Source organism: Rutilus rutilus (genome assembly GCF_951802725.1).
Source record: "Rutilus rutilus genome assembly, chromosome: 14".
In the NCBI taxonomy this organism is placed as follows: Eukaryota; Metazoa; Chordata; class Actinopteri; order Cypriniformes; family Leuciscidae; genus Rutilus; species Rutilus rutilus.
In genome coordinates this window covers 4568076-4588706 of record NC_140219.1, presented here as the reverse complement: position 1 = coordinate 4588706, position 20631 = coordinate 4568076, and the positions used below count along the sequence as shown (strand labels likewise).

Here is a 20631-nt window from a genome sequence, read left to right as displayed (position 1 = left end):
GGGGCTACATTGTTTGAGTACCGTACACGTTGAGTAACATGAATGCTGTGGTCTTATTTATCTCTTCAGTAAATATTGCTGCTTGTTCATGTTGTTGCAGAAAGTCCTATACCCTGTTCGGTGTATATTCCAGGACTTCATACTGTCAGAATGTCATGCAGTTTCTTATTTTAACTCACAGTGTCGCTGTTCACTAGCAAAACCATGAGTGTGTTCAGAACACATCTCTCCACCCTTCTTCTGATGTCATACACTGGGCTTCAGCTCGTTTCGTTACAGAATATCGTCGACGGAGACTGCAACATATACTGTACTTCTGTCTACATTTAGATTTACATTTGTTTTCTCTGTGCATGCATGTTGTTGTGTTGCAGCATTTAATTTCTTAGGCATTTCAAACGTTCTGCGTTTTTGCTGAGATGTTTGGCCTTTTGTTCTTCGTGCTGATGGCGCACACCGCTTATGGAGACGTGAGCTATTCTTTCCCGGAGGAGATGAAACGCGGATCTGTGATTGGAAATATAGCAAAGGATCTCGGACTCGATGTGAACAGACTGTCATCTCGTAAGGCTCGTATTGATACTGAAGGTAACAGAAAACGATACTGTGATATTAATCTGAATACTGGAGAACTGACCGTTGCGGAGAGAATCGACAGAGAGGGATTGTGTAATGAAAGAATTTCCTGTGCTCTTAATTTTGAATTAGTTCTAGAACACCCATTGGAGATACACCGTGTCACTATCCAAATACAAGATATTAATGATAACACGCCAACGTTTCCTAAAGACACGATAAAGCTTGAGATAAGTGAGAATGCTGATAAAGGCGCTCGGTTCCGCGTGAATGAGGCGCATGATGCTGATATAGGACAGAACGGAGTACAAAGCTATTCGATTGAAAAAAATTACAACTTTCTTTTATCTGTAAGTACAAAGGCGGATGGTGCCAAAAATATCGAGTTACTGTTAGACAAAGAGTTGGATCGTGAGCAGCAGAAAGAGGTGACTTTAATTCTTACTGCGGTAGACGGCGGGACTCCACCGAGATCAGGGACTGTAGCCATACACGTCACTGTGCTGGATGCTAATGATAATGCTCCAGTCTTTAGTCAGGCCGTCTATAAAGTCAGTCTACCTGAAAATTCTCCTGTAGATACTGTAGTGGTGACAGTGAGCGCTACAGATGCTGACGAGGGACAAAATGGACAAGTGTTTTATGAGTTCAGCCGAATTTCCGGAATTGCGAAAAAATTATTTGATCTTAATGAAAATAGTGGAGAGATTAAAGTTAAAGGCCCAATTGATTTTGAGGAGGAGGTAAAATATGAAATGCTCATTGAGGGAAAGGATGGCGCTGGTCTTTCTTCGGACACTAAAGTAATTATAGAAATTACAGATGTTAATGACAATTCTCCAATTATAGTGATTAAATCTCTTAACAGTCCCGTTCTTGAGAACGCGTTACCCGGTACAGAGGTTGGCATCATTAATGTGCAGGACAGAGACTCTGAGAATAACGGACAGGTGCGCTGCTCTATTCAGCAAAACGTCCCATTTAAACTCGTTCCTTCAATCAAAAACTACTATTCTCTGGTGACCACAGGTGAATTAGACCGCGAGCTGCTCTCTGATTATAATATTACAATCACTGCTACTGATGAGGGCTCTCCGCCTTTATCTTCCTCTAAGAATATTCACTTGACTGTAGCTGACGTGAATGATAATCCACCTGTGTTTGAGGAGCAGAATTACAGAGCTCATGTGCAAGAAAATAACAAACCGGGCTCCTCTATTTGTTCAGTATCAGCTACAGACCCGGACTGGAGACAGAATGGCACTGTAGTTTATTCTCTGTTGTCCTCTGATGTCAATGGCGCACCGGTGTCCTCCTTTCTATCCATTAACGGAGACACCGGGGTCATTCATGCCGTGAGATCGTTTGATTACGAACAGCTGAAGAGTTTCAAAGTGCTCGTGTTAGCCAGAGACAACGGTTCTCCTCCTCTGAGCAGTAACTTGACCGTGAGTGTCTTCATATCGGATGAGAATGACAACTCCCCTCAGATATTATACCCCTCTCTGGAAGGAAACTCCTTCATGACCGAGATGGTTCCCAAAGCTGCGCAGGCGGGCTCCCTGGTCTCCAAGGTGATTGCCGTGGACGCGGATTCTGGACAGAACGCGTGGCTCTCGTATCACATTATTAAAGCGACTGATCCGGGACTTTTCACTATCGGTGTCCACAGCGGGGAGATCAGGACGCAGCGGGACATTTCTGAATCTGACAGCATGAAACAGAACCTTATTGTGTCCGTGAGAGATAACGGACAGCCCTCTCTCTCAGCCACGTGCGCGTTGTATTTACTCATATCAGATAACTTGGCTGAAGTTCCAGAACTGAAAGACATGTCTCATGACGAGAGCAGCTCCAAACTGACGTTTTATTTGATCATCGCGCTGGTGTCCGTTTCCACTTTCTTCCTGACCTTCATCATCATCATCCTGGCCGTGAGGTTTTGTCGCAGGAGAAAGCCCAGACTGTTGTTTGATGGAGCTGTAGCCATTCCCAGCGCCTATCTCCCTCCAAATTACGCAGAGGTGGAGGGCGCGGGAACTCTCCGCAGCACTTACAATTATGACGCGTACCTGACCACGGGCTCGCGCACTAGTGACTTCAAGTTCATCAGATCTTATAATGAGGGCACACTGACTGCTGACCTGACTCTGAAAAAGACTCAGTCCGCTGTGGATGATCTTGAAGGACTTGATGCGGAAATCAACGATTCGTTTCAGGTAGGACTAACAAAGATTTTCTTATTTTTATTTTTATCTTAAAAAAAAAAAAAAAAAAATGGTTTTGTCTTTACAGAGTGGCAGTGTCATAAGGCTCTCTTGTTGAAAATATTGCTTGGCTTATTTGAGTGCTTTTTGTAGACATGAACATATTTGAGCGTTAATTTGAAGACTGAAAACTAGCTACATTAAAACTTTTAAAATAATAGTTTTTATTGGTTCGTTTTTTTTGCACGTGGTTCTCTTTATGCAAGTATTCTATAATATGTCACCTACAACGTGCACAAGCAATTTTGATAGATGCACAAGCAAGTTTTTGGCTTTACTTTGGGATCTAGTAAAAAATGGCCAAATTGTGCAAACCTGATCTTTGCTTGTCGAGACGCATTTTCTTAAATATAATGACTTTGATCATTACCATTTCTGAAACCCTGTTTAATCAGAATACTGTAGACAGTTACAGAGATTATTATGTGCCCCAGGATAAAGGCATAATCTGTGATCTCGCGCAATGTGGATAATTGATGTTTTCTAATTATTTTATTTACAGTTTTGCATTCCTATTGTTGTCTGTTATTTAAAATAATTTTATTTAGGGTTTAAATTATTTTCTTGTTTCATTATTTTGGGGATTTAGTAAGAATGGCATATATCTGTTTACTGTCCATGGTGCTGTACAGGCAGTGTCTGTTGCTGGTGAGGTTTTGCTCTTATGTAGGTCTCTACGGTCTGTATACAGACGTGTCTTTTACGAGTAGATGCTATAGAAATTGAGCTGATTCTGTTTTCACATCCTTGTTGACTTGATGCGGACATGATTGATAATTTTCAAATAGGACGAACAAAGTTTTTCTTTGAAAAGATTATGGTCTGCGATTACAGATTAAATAATTATTTGTATTTTAATAGACTGCTTTCACTAACAACTGACTCTTAAAGATTTTGAAGTTCATTTTAAAGTCTGAGTTTCACAAGTCTTTTTTGACATGTTTTTTTATTATGTTTTTGTCAATAGCTAGGAACCCTTTATATAACTGACATTGACATTGTATATAATTGATGGACCCTTTTAGCTGTTTTCAAATTGTCTTATTAATACCTCCATCTGCCATAAAATATCATTTGAAGCCTAAATGGCAGTAAATTAAAATACAATATGTCGTCTCTGGGTAATATTTTAGATTCAAAGAACTTAAAGTAGTTTTATTTTTTGTTGTTTTTTAATGAGAGAAATCTGATATGTCTCGTTCTGTTAGCTAATATTTTAAACTCATTTAAACTTTCATGTGACATCAGTAGCTGTGTCTCTCATACGTGGATTGTGCAGTTTGTAATTTAATCTGTGACAACATGCTGGTGTTTAACGTTTAGCGTTTTTCTCATCTTTGTCTTTGTGTGATATTGGCTTATAAAAGCAATTTCGTATGTCAGCTACTTTTTATACACACTTTTAGTCTGGTTAGAGATGACAGGGTTTTCGTGTTGCTGTCCGTGGTGCTGCAATGCCAATTACTCTTGTTTGGTGTCTTGCTCTTATGTAGCTCCTAACATATCCCGCCAATCTTCTTCTTCTTCTTCTTCTTCTTCTTCTTCTTCTTCTTCTTCCAGCAAGCCTTCTACAAATATTGTGGTCGTGTCTTTTCCACTTGTCAGGGAATGTTGCTGCTGACTCATGTTTTGCTAAATAATTTAACTTATAATCGACACTTAATTCTTTCAGAAATATGAATGTTGTGCAGTTTCTTCTTTTAACTCATAGTGTCGCTGTTCACCTGCAAAACAATGTGTGTCTTCTGTACACATCTCTCCACCCTGCTTCTGATGTCATACATTGGGGTTCGAGCTCGTCTCTACATAAAATCATCGACGGCGACTGTTTGCTGCTAATACTGTGGCTATTATTCTACATTGAGTTTTATATTTGTTTTCTTTTACACGGTAAGTGCTGTATTGCTATAATTGCTGGTTAATATCTGAAGCATTTCAAAGGTTCATCGTTTATACCGAGATGTTTGGCCTTTTGTTCTTCGTGCTGATGGCGCACACCGCTTATGGAGACGTGAGCTATTCTTTCCCGGAGGAGATGAAACGCGGATCTGTGATTGGAAATATAGCAAAGGATCTCGGACTCGATGTGAACAGACTTTCATCTCGTAAGGCTCGCATTGATACTGAAGGTAACAGAAAACGATACTGTGACATTAATCTGAATACTGGAGAACTGACCGTAGCGGAGAGAATCGACAGAGAGGGTCTTTGTGGAAAGAAAGCTTCATGTATCATAAATAAGGAGCTTCTTCTTGAAAGTCCTCTAGAACTGCATCGCTTCATTCTCAATATTGAAGACATAAATGATAATCCACCACAGTTCACAGAGAGTGTTATTGATTTTGAAATACAGGAATCAGCGGTCAAAGGATCTCGATATTTATTAGATGAGGCCCACGATGCGGACATTGGTATGAATTCAGTGCAATTATATACACTTCAAAACAATGAACACTTTCTTCTTAGTGTATTAACGCGTTCAAATGGTAGAAAATATGGCGAGCTCGTTCTTAATAAAGAGTTGGATCGTGAGCAGCAGAAAGAGGTGACTTTAATTCTTACTGCGGTAGACGGCGGGACTCCACCGAGATCAGGGACTGTAGCCATACACGTCACTGTGCTGGATGCTAATGATAATGCTCCAGTCTTTAGTCAGGCCGTCTATAAAGTCAGTCTGCCTGAAAATTCTCCTGTAGATACTGTAGTGGTGACAGTGAGCGCTACTGATGCTGACGAGGGACAAAATGGAGAAGTGACGTATACATTTAGTCATTTATCCGAAATTACCCGGCAATTATTTTTCCTTGATGCAGTGTCTGGAGAGATTAAACTAAAGGGACTCATGAATTATGAGGAGGAGACTTCAATCGAACTGCCGATCCAAGCTAAAGATGGTCAAGGGTTAGCTAGTCATTGTACAGTAGTAATAGATGTTACTGATGTCAATGATAACAGCCCTATAATAGTGATTAGTTCTCTTAACAGTCCCGTTCTTGAGAACGCGTTACCCGGTACAGAGGTTGGCATCATTAATGTTCAGGACAGAGACTCTGAGAATAACGGACAGGTGCGCTGCTCTATTCAGCAAAACGTCCCATTTAAACTCGTACCTTCAATCAAAAATTACTATTCTCTGGTGACCACAGGTGAATTAGACCGCGAGCTGCTCTCTGATTATAATATTACAATCACTGCTACTGATGAGGGCTCTCCGCCTTTATCTTCCACTAAGAATATTCACTTGACTGTAGCTGACGTGAATGATAATCCACCTGTATTTGAGGAGCAGAATTACAGAGCTCATGTGCAAGAAAATAACAAACCGGGCTCCTCTATTTGTTCAGTATCAGCTACAGACCCGGACTGGAGACAGAATGGCACTGTAGTTTATTCTCTGTTGTCCTCTGATGTCAATGGCGCACCGGTGTCCTCCTTTCTATCCATTAACGGAGACACCGGGGTCATTCATGCCGTGAAGTCGTTCGATTACGAACAGATGAAGAGTTTCAAAGTGCTCGTGTTAGCCAGAGACAACGGTTCTCCTCCTCTGAGCAGTAACGTGACCGTGAGTGTCTTCATATCGGATGAGAATGACAACTCTCCTCAGATATTATACCCCTCTCCGGAAGGAAACTCCTTCATGACCGAGATGGTCCCCAAAGCTGCGCAGGCGGGCTCCCTGGTCTCCAAGGTGATCGCCGTGGACGCGGATTCTGGACAGAATGCGTGGCTCTCGTATCACATTATTAAAGCGACTGATCTGGGACTTTTCACTATCGGTGTCCACAGCGGGGAGATCAGGACGCAGCGGGACATTTCTGAATCTGACAGCATGAAACAGAACCTTATTGTGTCCGTGAGAGATAACGGACAGCCCTCTCTCTCAGCCACGTGCGCGTTGTATTTACTCATATCAGATAACTTGGCTGAAGTTCCAGAACTGAAAGACATGTCTCATGACGAGAGCAGCTCCAAACTGACGTTTTATTTGATCATCGCGCTGGTGTCCGTTTCCACTTTCTTCCTGACCTTCACCATCATCATCCTGGCCGTGAGGTTTTGTCGCAGGAGAAAGCCCAGACTGTTGTTTGATGGAGCTGTAGCCATTCCCAGCGCCTATCTCCCTCCAAATTACGCAGAGGTGGAGGGCGCGGGAACTCTCCGCAGCACTTACAATTATGACGCGTACCTGACCACGGGCTCGCGCACTAGTGACTTCAAGTTCATCAGATCTTATAATGAGGGCACACTGACTGCTGACCTGACTCTGAAAAATACTCAGTCCGCTGTGGATGATCTTGAAGGACTTGATGCGGAAATCAACGATTCGTTTCAGGTAGGACTAACAAATATTTTCTTATTTAAAAAAAGAAAAAAAGATTTTGGTTATACAGAGTGTCACAATCAAAAGACGTCTGGAGTCTAAAAAAAAACAGCTACATTAAAAATGTTAAAATAATAGTTTTTTTTTTTTTTTTTTTTTTTTTTTGCACGTGGTTCTGTTTATGCAAGTATTCTATAATGCATCACACACAACTTGTTCAATAAATGTTGATAGATGGCACAAGCAAGTTTTTGACTTTTCTATGGGATCTAGTAAATAATGGTCAAATTGTACAAATTACTGCTGAACCTGCTTGTCGAGACGCATTTTCCTTAAAAATGAGTTGTTTACCATTTCTGAAACCTTGTTTAATCAGAATACAGTAATGATCAGTTATAGAGATTATTATGTGGCCCAGTAATATGATCCCACGCAGTGTGGATAATTGATAATGTTTTCTTATTGTATTTACAGTTTTGTATTCATATCTTTGTTTGTTATTTAAAATAATTGTATTCAGGGGTTACATTTTCTTATTTCATTATTTTTAAGATTTAGTTTCTGTTTACGGTCCATGGTGCTGTACAGGCAGTGTCTGTTGCTGGTGAGGTTTTGCTCTTATACTATGTAGGTCTGTATACAGTTGTGTCTTTTACGAGTAGATGTTATAGAAATTGAGCTGGTTCTTTTTTCACATCCTCATTGTTGGTTGAGGGACTTGATACGGACATGATTGATCCTTTTCAAATGACGAACGAAGTTTTCTTTGAAAAGAATATGTTCTGCGATTACAGATTACATAATTATTTGATAGACTGCTTTCATTAACAACTGACTCTTACAGATTTTGAAGTTCATTTTAAAGTCTGAGTTTTACCAATCCTTCGGTAACATGCTTTTTTATATTATTTTTGTCAGTAGCTAGGAACCCTTTATATAACTGACATTAGACATTGTGTAGAATTGATTGACCCTTTTAGCTGTTTTCAAATTGTCTGATTAATACTTCTATCTGCTATAAAATAGGTTTTGAAGCCCATGGCAATAAACTTAAATACATGTCGGCTCAGCTAACATTTTTGATTTAAAGAGCTTAAAGTTGTTGGATTTTTTTTAAATGCATTTTATGTCGTTTTTTAGCCAATCATTTTAAACTCATTTTAACTTTTTGTGCATGTGACATCAATATCTCTATGAATTCTGCAAGTTTATTATTATTTCTTCTGACAAAATGCGGCTTTTTAATGTTTTTCTCATCGTTGACTTTGTGTGAATTTGGCTTATAAAAGCAGTTTTGCATGTTTACAACTTTTTAAACGCCGTTTTAGTCTGATTAGAAAAGGCATACGGGAGCGTTTCTCTTTGCTTTCCATGGTGCTGCACTGTCAGTTACTCTTGGTATTTGGTGTTATGCTCTTACATCGCTCTCTAACTCGCCATGATTATTTTTCCTCTAATAGGCCTAAATATTGTGGTCGTTTATCTCTCACTCGTCAGGAACTTTTGCTGCCGGCTCTTGTTTTGCGCGTTGATATTACGACACTTCACTCTATGAGAGATGTTATGCAATTTCTTCTTTTAACTCATAGTGTCGCTGTTCACCTGCAAAACAACGCTTGTCTTCATTACACATCTCTCCACCCTGCTTCTGATGTCATACATATGGTTTCAAGCTCATCTCTTTACAGAAAATCATCGACGGAGACTGACTGCTGCTAATACTGTCGTTCTGGCTATTATTCTACATTGAGTTTTACATTTGTTTTCTTTTACTTGTTAATTGTATTGCTGGATTTAATTTCATTCCAAAGGGTCGTTGTTTCGGCTGAGATGTTTGGCCTTTTGTTCTTCGTGCTGATGGCGCACACCGCTTATGGAGACGTGAGCTATTCTTTCCCGGAGGAGATGAAACGCGGATCTGTGATTGGAAATATAGCAAAGGATCTCGGGCTCGATGTGAACAGACTGTCATCTCGTAAAGCTCGCATTGATACTGAAGGCAATAGAAAACGATATTGTGACATTAATCTGAATACTGGAGAACTGACCGTAGCGGAGAGAATCGACAGAGAGGAGATTTGCGGGAAAAAAGCTTCATGCGTTATTAAACTGGAGCTCGTGCTGGAAAATCCTTTAGTGCTGCATCGTTTCATTCTCAATATTCAAGACATAAATGATAATTCTCCACAGTTCAAAGAAAGTGTTAAATTCGAAATTCGGGAATCCGCAGATAAGGGATCTCGTTATTTATTAGATGAGGCCCACGATGCTGATATTGGTATGAATTCAGTGCAGAAATATACACTTCAAAACAATGAACACTTTCTTCTTAATGTGCTTACTAAGGCAAATGGAAGAAAACATGGCGAGCTCGTTCTTAATAAAGAGTTGGACCGTGAGCAGCAGAAAGAGGTGACTTTAATTCTTACTGCGGTAGACGGCGGGACTCCACAGAGATCAGGGACTGTAGCCATACACGTCACTGTGCTGGATGCTAATGATAATGCTCCAGTCTTTAGTCAGGCCGTCTATAAAGTCAGTCTACCTGAAAATTCTTCTGTAGATACTGTAGTGGTGACAGTGAGCGCTACTGATGCCGACGAGGGACAAAATGGACAAGTGACATATGCATTTGGTCATTTATCTCAAAAGGATTTGCAATTATTTTTCATCGATGCAGTGTCTGGTGAGATTAAACTAATAGGACCGATTGATTATGAAGAGGAGAGTACGATCGAACTTCCCATTCAAGCTAAAGATGGTCAAGGTTTAGCCAGTTATTCCACCGTATTAATAGATATTGTTGATGTTAACGATAACGCCCCTATAGTAACACTTAAATCTCTAAACAGTCCCGTTCCCGAGAACGCGTTACCCGGTACAGAGGTTGGCATCATTAATGTTCAGGACAGAGACTCTGAGAATAACGGACAGGTGCGCTGCTCCATTCAGCAAAACGTCCCATTTAAACTCGTTCCTTCAATCAAAAACTACTATTCTCTGGTGACCACAGGTGAATTAGACCGCGAGCTGCTCTCTGATTATAATATTACAATCACTGCTACTGATGAGGGCTCTCCGCCTTTATCTTCCTCTAAGAATATTCACTTGACTGTTGCTGACGTGAATGATAATCCACCTGTATTTGAGGAGCAGAATTACAGAGCTCATGTGCAAGAAAATAACAAACCGGGCTCCTCTATTTGTTCAGTATCAGCTACAGACCCGGACTGGAGACAGAATGGCACTGTAGTTTATTCTCTGTTGTCCTCTGATGTCAATGGCGCACCGGTGTCCTCCTTTCTATCCATTAACGGAGACACCGGGGTCATTCATGCCGTGAGGTCGTTTGATTACGAACAGATGAAGAGTTTCAAAGTGCTCGTGTTAGCCAGAGACAACGGTTCTCCTCCTCTGAGCAGTAACGTGACCGTGAGTGTCTTCATATCGGATGAGAATGACAACTCCCCTCAGATATTATACCCCTCTCCGGAAGGAAACTCCTTCATGACCGAGATGGTTCCCAAAGCTGCGCAGGCGGGCTCCCTGGTCTCCAAGGTGATCGCCGTGGACGCGGATTCTGGACAGAACGCGTGGCTCTCGTATCACATTATTAAAGCGACTGATCCGGGACTTTTCACTATCGGTGTCCACAGCGGGGAGATCAGGACGCAGCGGGACATTTCTGAATCTGACAGCATGAAACAGAACCTTATTGTGTCCGTGAGAGATAACGGACAGCCCTCTCTCTCAGCCACGTGCGCGTTGTATTTACTCATATCAGATAACTTGGCTGAAGTTCCAGAACTGAAAGACATGTCTCATGACGAGAGCAGCTCCAAACTGACGTTTTATTTGATCATCGCGCTGGTGTCCGTTTCCACTTTCTTCCTGACCTTCATCATCATCATCCTGGCCGTGAGGTTTTGTCGCAGGAGAAAGCCCAGACTGTTGTTTGATGGAGCTGTGGCCATTCCCAGCGCCTATCTCCCTCCAAATTACGCAGAGGTGGAGGGCGCGGGAACTCTCCGCAGCACTTACAATTATGACGCGTACCTGACCACGGGCTCGCGCACTAGTGACTTCAAGTTCGTCAGGTCTTATAATGAGGGCACACTGACTGCTGACCTGACTCTGAAAAAGACTCAGTCCGCTGTGGATGATCTTGAAGGACTTGATGCGGAAATTAACGACTCATTTCAGGTAGGACTAACTTTTTTTTAAACTAGATTTAGTATTTATGTGTGTTTTATATTGACTGCTTTCATTGGCCAGAAAAAAAAAAAAAAAAACCTTGGCTCACTGAAGTGTTATTGTAGACTTGAACATTTGTTCCTCTGTCTATATCTCTGCTGAATCAATACGGGAGAGTAAAGAAGTGTTAATTCCTACCCACTTTCATCTATATTTTTATGGCTATTGAAGACCACTCTTGCAGTGCAGGGCCCCCCATCATATTAACTATCTATTTATGTTGTTACTGATGCTTATATGTTTTTAGGGGTTTTTTTTGTTTGTTTTTTTGTAGGTTGTTGCATTGTAACTGTTGGAGCTTGTATTGCAAGACAAATTTCCGTGTACACGGACAATAAAGTTCAATCAATCAATCAATCAATCAATTTCAGAGGGTCAGTTAGATGTCTGAAAAGTTATGTCAGTGTTTTCATACATTATTTATTTAATACACAATCAAGTTATTTAAAAAAAAAAAATTAATCAGGGGCAAAATGTTTACAGTTGTTAATTGTTGAAATGTTAACAGTTGTGATCAAGTGGCGTAAACTCATGTAATGTGATCCGATGCGGTGTGAATAGTTGGTGAGTTTCTCTATAGGCTATTTTGTTTATTTTTTGGTTTTCCCGTCGTGTAAAGAAAAAAAAATGTTGGATAGTAAGTTAGATGAAAAGGGCATATTTCTATTTCCTGTCCATGGTTCTGTACAGACCGTGTCTGTTGCTGGTGAGGTTTTTTGCTCTACTGTGTCTAAATACAGTCGTGTTTTTAAGAATATGCTCTTTCACTGACAACATACTCTTTAAAATAGCAAGATCGCGCGCCTCATTCAAGTGCTTTTAGACACATGAGCATTTGTGAGGTTCATTTTAAAATCTGAAAAATGTATAAATTAGTCTAATTTATTTTTAGATTTTGCTCATGTATGATGTATCATGTTTCACAAGTCGTGTTATTATTGAGTTTTGCGTTCTTTTTAGTCGCCATTATTTTATTCAAAGAGCTTACAGTTAGCCTTTTTGGTCTCATTTAAAGAGAAATAAATCTGAAACTGACTTGTTCTTTTGACTAATCGTTTTGTCGAGCGCATTTTAACGTTTTTTCTAACATCTCTTTTTGTGCCTATATTGATTCTGACTTTTGTAATCGAATCTATGACAAAATATTGCTGTTTTATGTAATTTTGCGTTTCTCTCATCGATGTCTCCTTCATGTGAAATGTGGCTTATAAGGGAAATTTTATTCCGACGTCAACAGTTTTTAAATACCATTTAAGTAGGAATGGGAATAGCGTTGTGCAGGTTTTACTGTCGCTGTCCGTGGTGCTGCATCCGCATTTATTCTTGACGTTTGGGTATTTTGCACATAAATAATGTAGCCTTCTATACCGTTTTTTTTTATTTATTTTTTTTTTTTTTTATGTTGTTGTTATTTTATTTATCTCTCAGTCTTCAGTTAATGTCGCTGCTTGTTCTTGTTTCTCAAAATAATTCAGCATATGCAAGTTCGGTGTACATTCCAAGCACTTAATTCTGTCAAGAGATTAAAAAAATAAATAAAAATAGATCATGCAGTTTTTTTGTTTAACTCACAGTGTCGCTGTTCACCTGCAAAACCATTAGACTTCAGTACACATCTCTCCACCCTGCTTCTGATGTCATACACAGGGCTTTTAAGCTCGCCTCATTGTAGAACATCGTCGACGGAGACTGCCTCATATACTGTACTTCTGTCTACATTTCTAAATTTAGATTTACATGTATTGTTTTCCTTTACATGTATATTGTTGTGTTCCTGGATTTAATTGCTTAGGAATTTCAAACGTTCTGCGGTGCTGCTGAGATGTTTGGCCTTTTGTTCTTCGTGCTGATGGCGCACACCGCTTATGGAGACGTGAGCTATTCTTTCCCGGAGGAGATGAAACGCGGATCTGTGATTGGAAATATAGCAAAGGATCTCGGGCTCGATGTGAACAGACTGTCATCTAGTAATGCTCGGATTGATACTGAAGGTAACAGAAAACGATACTGTGACATTAATCTGAATACTGGAGAACTGACCATAGCGGAGAGAATCGACAGAGAGGGACTTTGTGGAAAGAAAGCTTCATGCGTTTTGAAGCAGGAACTCGTGTTAGAAAACCCTTTGGAACTGCATCGATTTATTCTCAATATTCAGGACATAAACGATAATTCACCACAATTCAAACAAACTCTAATCAATTTCGAAATTAGTGAATCTGCAGACAAAGAATCTCGTTATTTATTAGAAGAGGCTCATGATTCTGATATTGGAATGAATTCAGTGCAGTCATATATACTTCAAAATAATGAAAATTTTCTCCTTAATGTAGTTACCAGGGCAAATGGAAGAAAATATGGCGAGCTCGTTCTTAATAAAGAGTTGGATCGTGAGCAGCAGAAAGAGGTGACTTTAATTCTTACTGCGGTAGACGGCGGGACTCCACCGAGATCAGGGACTGTAGCCATACACGTCACTGTGCTGGATGCTAATGATAATGCTCCAGTCTTTAGTCAGGCCGTCTATAAAGTCAGTCTGCCTGAAAATTCTCCTGTAGATACTGTAGTGGTGACAGTGAGTGCTACTGATGCTGACGAAGGACATAATGGAGAAGTAACATATGAATTTGGTCATTTGACTGAAAACCACCTGCAAACATTTTCGCTGGATCCATTGTCTGGGGAGATTAAAATAACGGGGCTCATTGATTATGAGGAGGAAAGCTCAATTGAACTTACAATTCAAGGTAAAGATGCTCAAGGGTTAGCCAGTTATTCTACTGTATTAGTTGATGTTGTTGATACAAACGATAATGTCCCTATTATTATGATTAAATCTCTTAAAATTCCCATTCCCGAGAACGCGTTACCCGGTACAGAGGTTGGTATCATTAATGTGCAGGACAGAGACTCTGAGAATAACGGACAGGTGCGCTGCTCCATTCAGCAAAATGTCCCATTTAAACTCGTTCCTTCAATCAAAAACTACTATTCTCTGGTGACCACAGGTGAATTAGACCGCGAACTGCTCTCTGATTATAATATTACAATTACTGCTACTGATGAGGGCTCTCCGCCTTTATCTTCCTCTAAGAATATTCACTTGACTGTAGCTGACGTGAATGATAATCCACCTGTATTTGAGGAGCAGAATTACAGAGCTCATGTGCAAGAAAATAACAAACCGGGCTCCTCTATTTGTTCAGTATCAGCTACAGACCCGGACTGGAGACAAAATGGCACTGTAGTTTATTCTCTGTTGTCCTCTGATGTCAATGGCGCACCGGTGTCCTCCTTTCTATCCATTAACGGAGACACCGGGGTCATTCATGCCGTGAGGTCGTTTGATTACGAACAGCTGAAAAGTTTCAAAGTGCTCGTGTTAGCCAGAGACAACGGTTCTCCTCCTCTGAGCAGTAACGTGACCGTGAGTGTCTTCATATCGGATGAGAATGACAACTCCCCTCAGATATTATACCCCTCTCCAAAAGGAAACTCCTTCATGACCGAGATGGTTCCCAAAGCTGCGCAGGCGGGCTCCCTGGTCTCCAAGGTGATCGCCGTGGACGCGGATTCTGGACAGAACGCGTGGCTCTCGTATCACATTATTAAAGCGACTGATCCGGGACTTTTCACTATCGGTGTCCACAGCGGGGAGATCAGGACGCAGCGTGACATTTCTGAACCTGACAGCATGAAACAGAACCTTATTGTGTCCGTGAGAGATAACGGACTGTCCTCTCTCTCAGCCACGTGCGCGATGTATTTACTCATATCAGATAACTTGGCTGAAGTTCCAGAACTGAAAGACATGTCTCATGACGAGAGCAGCTCCAAACTGACGTTTTATTTGATCATCGCGCTGGTGTCCGTTTCCACTTTCTTCCTGACCTTCATCATCATCATCCTGGCCGTGAGGTTTTGTCGCAGGAGAAAGCCCAGACTGTTGTTTGATGGAGCTGTAGCCATTCCCAGCGCCTATCTCCCTCCAAATTACGCAGAGGTGGAGGGCGCGGGAACTCTCCGCAGCACTTACAATTATGACGCGTACCTGACCACGGGCTCGCGCACTAGTGACTTCAAGTTCATCAGATCTTATAATGAGGGCACACTGACTGCTGACCTGTCTCTGAAAAAGACTCAGTCCGCTGTGGATGATCTTGAAGGACTTGATGCGCAAATGAACGATTCCTTTCAGGTAGGACTAACTTTTTTAAAAACTAGATTTAGTATTTATGTGTGTTTTATATTGACTGTTTTCAATGGCCCAAAAAAAAAAAAAAAAAAAAAAACGTCTCACTCAAGTGTTATTGTAGACTTGAACATTTCAGAGGGGCAGTTAGAAGTCTGAAAAGTTATGTCAGTGTTTTCATATATTATTTATTTAATACACAATCAAGTTATTTTTGTAATTTTTTTATATATATAATTTTGAGAATCAGGGGCAAATTGTTTTAAAAACATTTTTTTTATAGAGAATTCAGAAATGTTAACAGTTGTGATGAAGAAAACTCATGTAAACTCAGTTGTAAACTCATGTAATGTGATCCGATGCGGTGTGACTAGTTGGTGAGTTTCTCTATAGGCTATTTTGTTTATTTATTTATTTATTTATTGTCTTCCCGTCGTGTTAACAAATAAATAAATGTTGGATGTTAAGTTAGATGAAAAAGGGCTTATTTCTATTTGCTGTCCATGGTTCTGTACAGACAGTGTCTGTTGCTGGTGAGGTTTTTTGCTCTATACTGTGTCTACAGTCGTGTTTTTAAGAATAGATGCTCTTGAATATCGAGCTTGTTCTCTTTTAAATTCTACGAGACTGTTTGGTTGTTCCGGGCCATTGATATTGTAAAGTCATTTTATGCGTTGTATCCGAGTTTTGACATTTATTGTCAGAGTTTTCTAATTTAACCCTGTGTTATTGTTGTTTACCAGTGCACCGTTGGCATTCATATAGTTTCTCTCCACTCATGGTGTTCATGGTGTCATATTCAGGACTGACATCACAGTTCGCTGTAGACAAACAGATGATGTTAAACGGTTGAGGTATTGACTGGAGTTACAGAGTAAATGTGTATATGCAATTTATTTGACTGCTTTCACTGACAACATACTCTTTAAAATAGCAAGATCGCGCGCCTCATTCAAGCGCTTATAGACACATGAACATTTGTGAGGTTCATTTTAAAATCTGAAAAATGTATAAATTAGTCTAATTTATTTTTAGATTTTGCTCATGTATAATTAACTTTGTAATGTATCATGTTTCACAAGTCGTGTTACTATTGAGTTTTGCGTTATTTTTAGTCGCTATTATTTTATTCAAAGAGCTTACAGTTAGCCTTTTTGGTCACATTTAAAGAGAAATAAATCTGAAACTGACTTGTTCTTTTGACTAATCGTTTTGTCGAGCGCATTTTAACGTTTTTTTCTAACATCTCTTTTTGTGCCTATATTGATTCGTATTTTTGTAATCGAATCTATGACAAAATATTGCTGTTTTATGTAATTTTGCGTTTCTCTCATCGATGTCTCCTTCATGTGAAATGTGGCTTATAAGGGAAATTTAATTCCGACGTCAAAAGTTTTTAAATACCATTTAAGTAGGAATGGGAATAGCGTTGAGCGGGTTTTACTGTCGCTGTCCGTGGTGCTGCATCCGCATTTATTCTTGACGTTTGGGTATTTTGCTCATAAATAATGTAACCTGCTATACCTGTTTTTTTTTTTTTTATTAGTACCTTACATGTTATGTTATTTATCTCTCAGTCTTCAGTTAATGTCTCTGCTTGTTCTTGTTTCTCAAAATAATTCCGCATATGCAAGTTCGGTGTACATTCCAAGCACTTAATTCTGTCAAGAGATTAAAAAAAAATTATCATGCAGTTTTTTATTTTAACTCACAGTGTCGCTGTTCACCTGCAAAACCATTAGACTTCAGTACACATCTCTCCACCCTGCTTCTGATGTCATACACAGGGCTTTTAAGCTCGCCTCATTGTAGAACATCGTCGACGGAGACTGCCTCATATACTGTACTTCTGTCTACATTTCTAAATTTAGATTTACATGTATGTTTTCCTTTACATGTATATTGTTGTGTTCCTGGATTTAATTGCTTAGGCATTTCAAACGTTCTGCGTTTTTGCTGAGATGTTTGGCCTTTTGTTCTTCGTGCTGATGGCGCACACCGCTTATGGAGACGTGAGCTATTCTTTCCCGGAGGAGATGAAACGCGGATCTGTGATTGGAAATATAGCAAAGGATCTCGGGCTCGATGTGAACAGACTGTCATCTCGTAAGGCTCGCATTGACACTGAAGGTAACAGAAAACGATACTGTGACATTAATCTGAATACTGGAGAACTGACCGTAGCGGAGAGAATCGACAGAGAAGGACTTTGCAGAGAAAAACTTACATGCTTTTTGCATTTTGACTTTGTTCTAGAATATCCACTGGAATTGCATCGGGTTAATATCCAAATTGTAGACATAAACGACAATTCTCCCGTTTTTCCTAAAGATTTTGTTAAGCTTGACATTAGTGAATCTGCTGCTAAAGGAGTGCGGTTTCGAGTGAATGAAGCTCGTGATCCAGATATAGGACACAATTCCGTGCAAAGCTACACATTGCAGAGGAATGAAAATTTTGTGCTTTCTGTTAATTATGTAACCGAAGGTGTCAGAAATATTGAGTTAGTTTTAGAAAAAGAGTTGGATCGTGAGCAACAGAAAGAGGTGACTTTAATTCTCACTGCGGTAGACGGCGGGACTCCACCGAGATCAGGGACTGTAGCCATACACGTCACTGTGCTGGATGCTAATGATAATGCTCCAGTCTTTAGTCAGGCCGTCTATAAAGTCAGTCTGCCTGAAAATTCTCCTGTAGATACTGTAGTGGTGACAGTGAGCGCTACTGATGCCGACGAGGGACAAAATGGAGAAGTAACATATGCATTTAGTCATTTAACTGAAACAGCAAAAGAAATATTTTCATTAAATGACAAAACTGGAGAAATTAATCTGGTAGGATCAGTCGATTTTGAGGATGAGGTAAGATTTGAAATGATTATTGAAGGAAAAGATGATTATGGCCTTTCCACCATCACAAAAGTTTTTATAGATGTCACAGATATTAATGACAATGCCCCAGTTATATTAGTTAAATCTCTGAACAGTCCCGTTCCCGAGAACGCGTTACCCGGTACAGAGGTTGGCATCATTAATGTACAGGACAGAGACTCTGAGAATAACGGACAGGTGCGCTACTCCATTCAGCAAAACGTCCCATTTAAACTCGTACCTTCAATCAAAAACTACTATTCTCTGGTGACCACAGGTGAATTAGACCGCGAGCTGCTCTCTGATTATAATATTACAATCACTGCTACTGATGAGGGCTCTCCGCCTTTATCTTCCACTAAGAATATTCACTTGACTGTAGCTGACGTGAATGATAATCCACCTGTATTTGAGGAGCAGAATTACAGAGCTCATGTGCAAGAAAATAACAAACCGGGCTCCTCTATTTGTTCAGTATCAGCTACAGACCCGGACTGGAGACAGAATGGCACTGTAGTTTATTCTCTGTTGTCCTCTGATGTCAATGGCGCACCGGTGTCCTCCTTTCTATCCATTAACGGAGACACCGGGGTTATTCATGCCGTTAGATCGTTTGATTACGAACAGCTGAAGAGTTTCAAAGTGCTCGTGTTAGCCAGAGACAACGGTTCTCCTCCTCTGAGCAGTAACGTGACCGTGAGTGTCTTCATATCGGATGAGAATGACAACTCCCCTCAGATATTATACCCCTCTCCGGAAGGAAACTCCTTCATGACCGAGATGGTTCCCAAAGCTGCGCAGGCGGGCTCCCTGGTCTCCAAGGTGATCGCCGTGGACGCGGATTCTGGACAGAACGCGTGGCTCTCGTATCACATTATTAAAGCGACTGATCCGGGACTTTTCACTATCGGTGTCCACAGCGGGGAGATCAGGACGCAGCGGGACATTTCTGAATCTGACAGCATGAAACAGAACCTTATTGTGTCCGTGAGAGATAACGGACAGCCCTCTCTCTCAGCCACGTGCGCGTTGTATTTACTCATATCAGATAACTTGGCTGAAGTTCCAGAACTGAAAGACATGTCTCATGACGAGAGCAGCTCCAAACTGACGTTTTATTTGATCATCGCGCTGGTGTCCGTTTCCACTTTCTTCCTGACCTTCATCATCATCATCCTGGCCGTGAGGTTTTGTCGCAGGAGAAAGCCCAGACTGTTGTTTGATGGAGCTGTAGCCATTCCCAGCGCCTATCTCCCTCCAAATTACGCAGAGGTGGAGGGCGCGGGAACTCTCCGCAGTACTTACAATTATGACGCTTACCTGACCACGGGCTCGCGCACTAGTGACTTCAAGTTCATCAGATCTTATAATGAGGGCACACTGACTGCTGACCTGACTCTGAAAAAGACTCAGTCCGCTGTGGATGATCTTGAAGGACTTGATGCGGAAATGAACGATTCCTTTCAGGTAGGACTAACAAAGTTTTTTTTTTTTTTTTTTTTTTTTTTTTTTTTTTTTATGGCCTGGGATTCCATGTTAAATATTTGTGTACAAAGTAACTGCTTTGATTGGCAACAGGCTCTTTAAAAGATCACGTGGAGATTTTCTGAAGGCGAAGTTGATGACAGAAAAGTAGCTACTTTAATTGGAATGTTTATAAATACTTTTTTAGATTTTCTCGTCATGTTATAAATTTTAAGTCAAGAATGCTTGGTTCACGAATTAATTCACGAATCTAGTTTTACGTATTAGCATTTTTATTTTTTCTTGTCGGTTTCCTTTCTCTTTCCCTGCCTCTAATCTTTCTAAAGTCAAAGAACTTTCTTCGTCCTTTTGGAAGTTTTTTTTATTTATTTTTTATTTATTGTTATCTGAGTCAGCATGCTCTCTGATAACGACGTCGTTTTTCCTTGATTCTCGGTTTTAAGTCATGCGATATGGCTTGTCTCTGTGTATTATCATCATCATGTTTATTACCGTTTTTTATTGGTGACTGAGGCCTTGATATCGAAAGGATTAACGACATTTGCAAATTGTTTAGAAAGTTAAAACAATTGAATAACGGAACTTGTTTGAACTTTTTTCATGTTAATTTGCTTTTAAATTTTATAATTCTTTCTGCCTTCTCTGTAACGTAACAAGAAAGTA

At 40.3% G+C, this 20631-nt stretch overlaps 4 protein-coding genes across 4 annotated transcripts in view; all 4 read left to right on the top strand.

Moving 5' to 3' along the window:
• LOC311303879 (protocadherin gamma-A11-like) overlaps window positions 1-20631 on the top strand; it is a gene marked incomplete at its 5' end in the record, with an annotated part of 224513 nt that overhangs the window by 3790 nt on the left and 200092 nt on the right. The gene's annotated exons all lie outside the window — the stretch shown is intronic.
• Window positions 270-11710, top strand: LOC311304106 (uncharacterized protein; the record flags this gene model as incomplete). The annotated part of the gene is made up of 4 exons (XM_084430969.1): window positions 270-2795; window positions 4804-7179; window positions 8914-11370; window positions 11696-11710. Exons 1-4 carry the CDS (start codon window positions 420-422, stop codon window positions 11708-11710), a joined length of 7224 nt encoding a protein of 2407 aa, XP_084287095.1. The 5' UTR covers window positions 270-419.
• On the top strand, window positions 13244-15862 carry LOC311303882 (protocadherin beta-15-like; the record flags this gene model as incomplete). Its single annotated transcript, XM_084430631.1, has 1 exon — window positions 13244-15862. One exon carries the CDS (start codon window positions 13244-13246, stop codon window positions 15770-15772), a length of 2529 nt encoding a protein of 842 aa, XP_084286757.1. The 3' UTR covers window positions 15773-15862.
• Window positions 17398-20412, top strand: LOC311303887 (protocadherin beta-16-like). Its single transcript, XM_084430636.1, has one exon. It carries the CDS (start codon window positions 17575-17577, stop codon window positions 20068-20070), a length of 2496 nt encoding a protein of 831 aa, XP_084286762.1. The 5' UTR covers window positions 17398-17574; the 3' UTR covers window positions 20071-20412.

Excerpts from the sequence above, each read along its gene's own strand:
- LOC311303887 (XM_084430636.1), top strand. The coding sequence starts at position 17,575 with ATGTTTGGCCTTTTGTTCTTCGTGCTGATGGCGCACACCGCTTATGGA.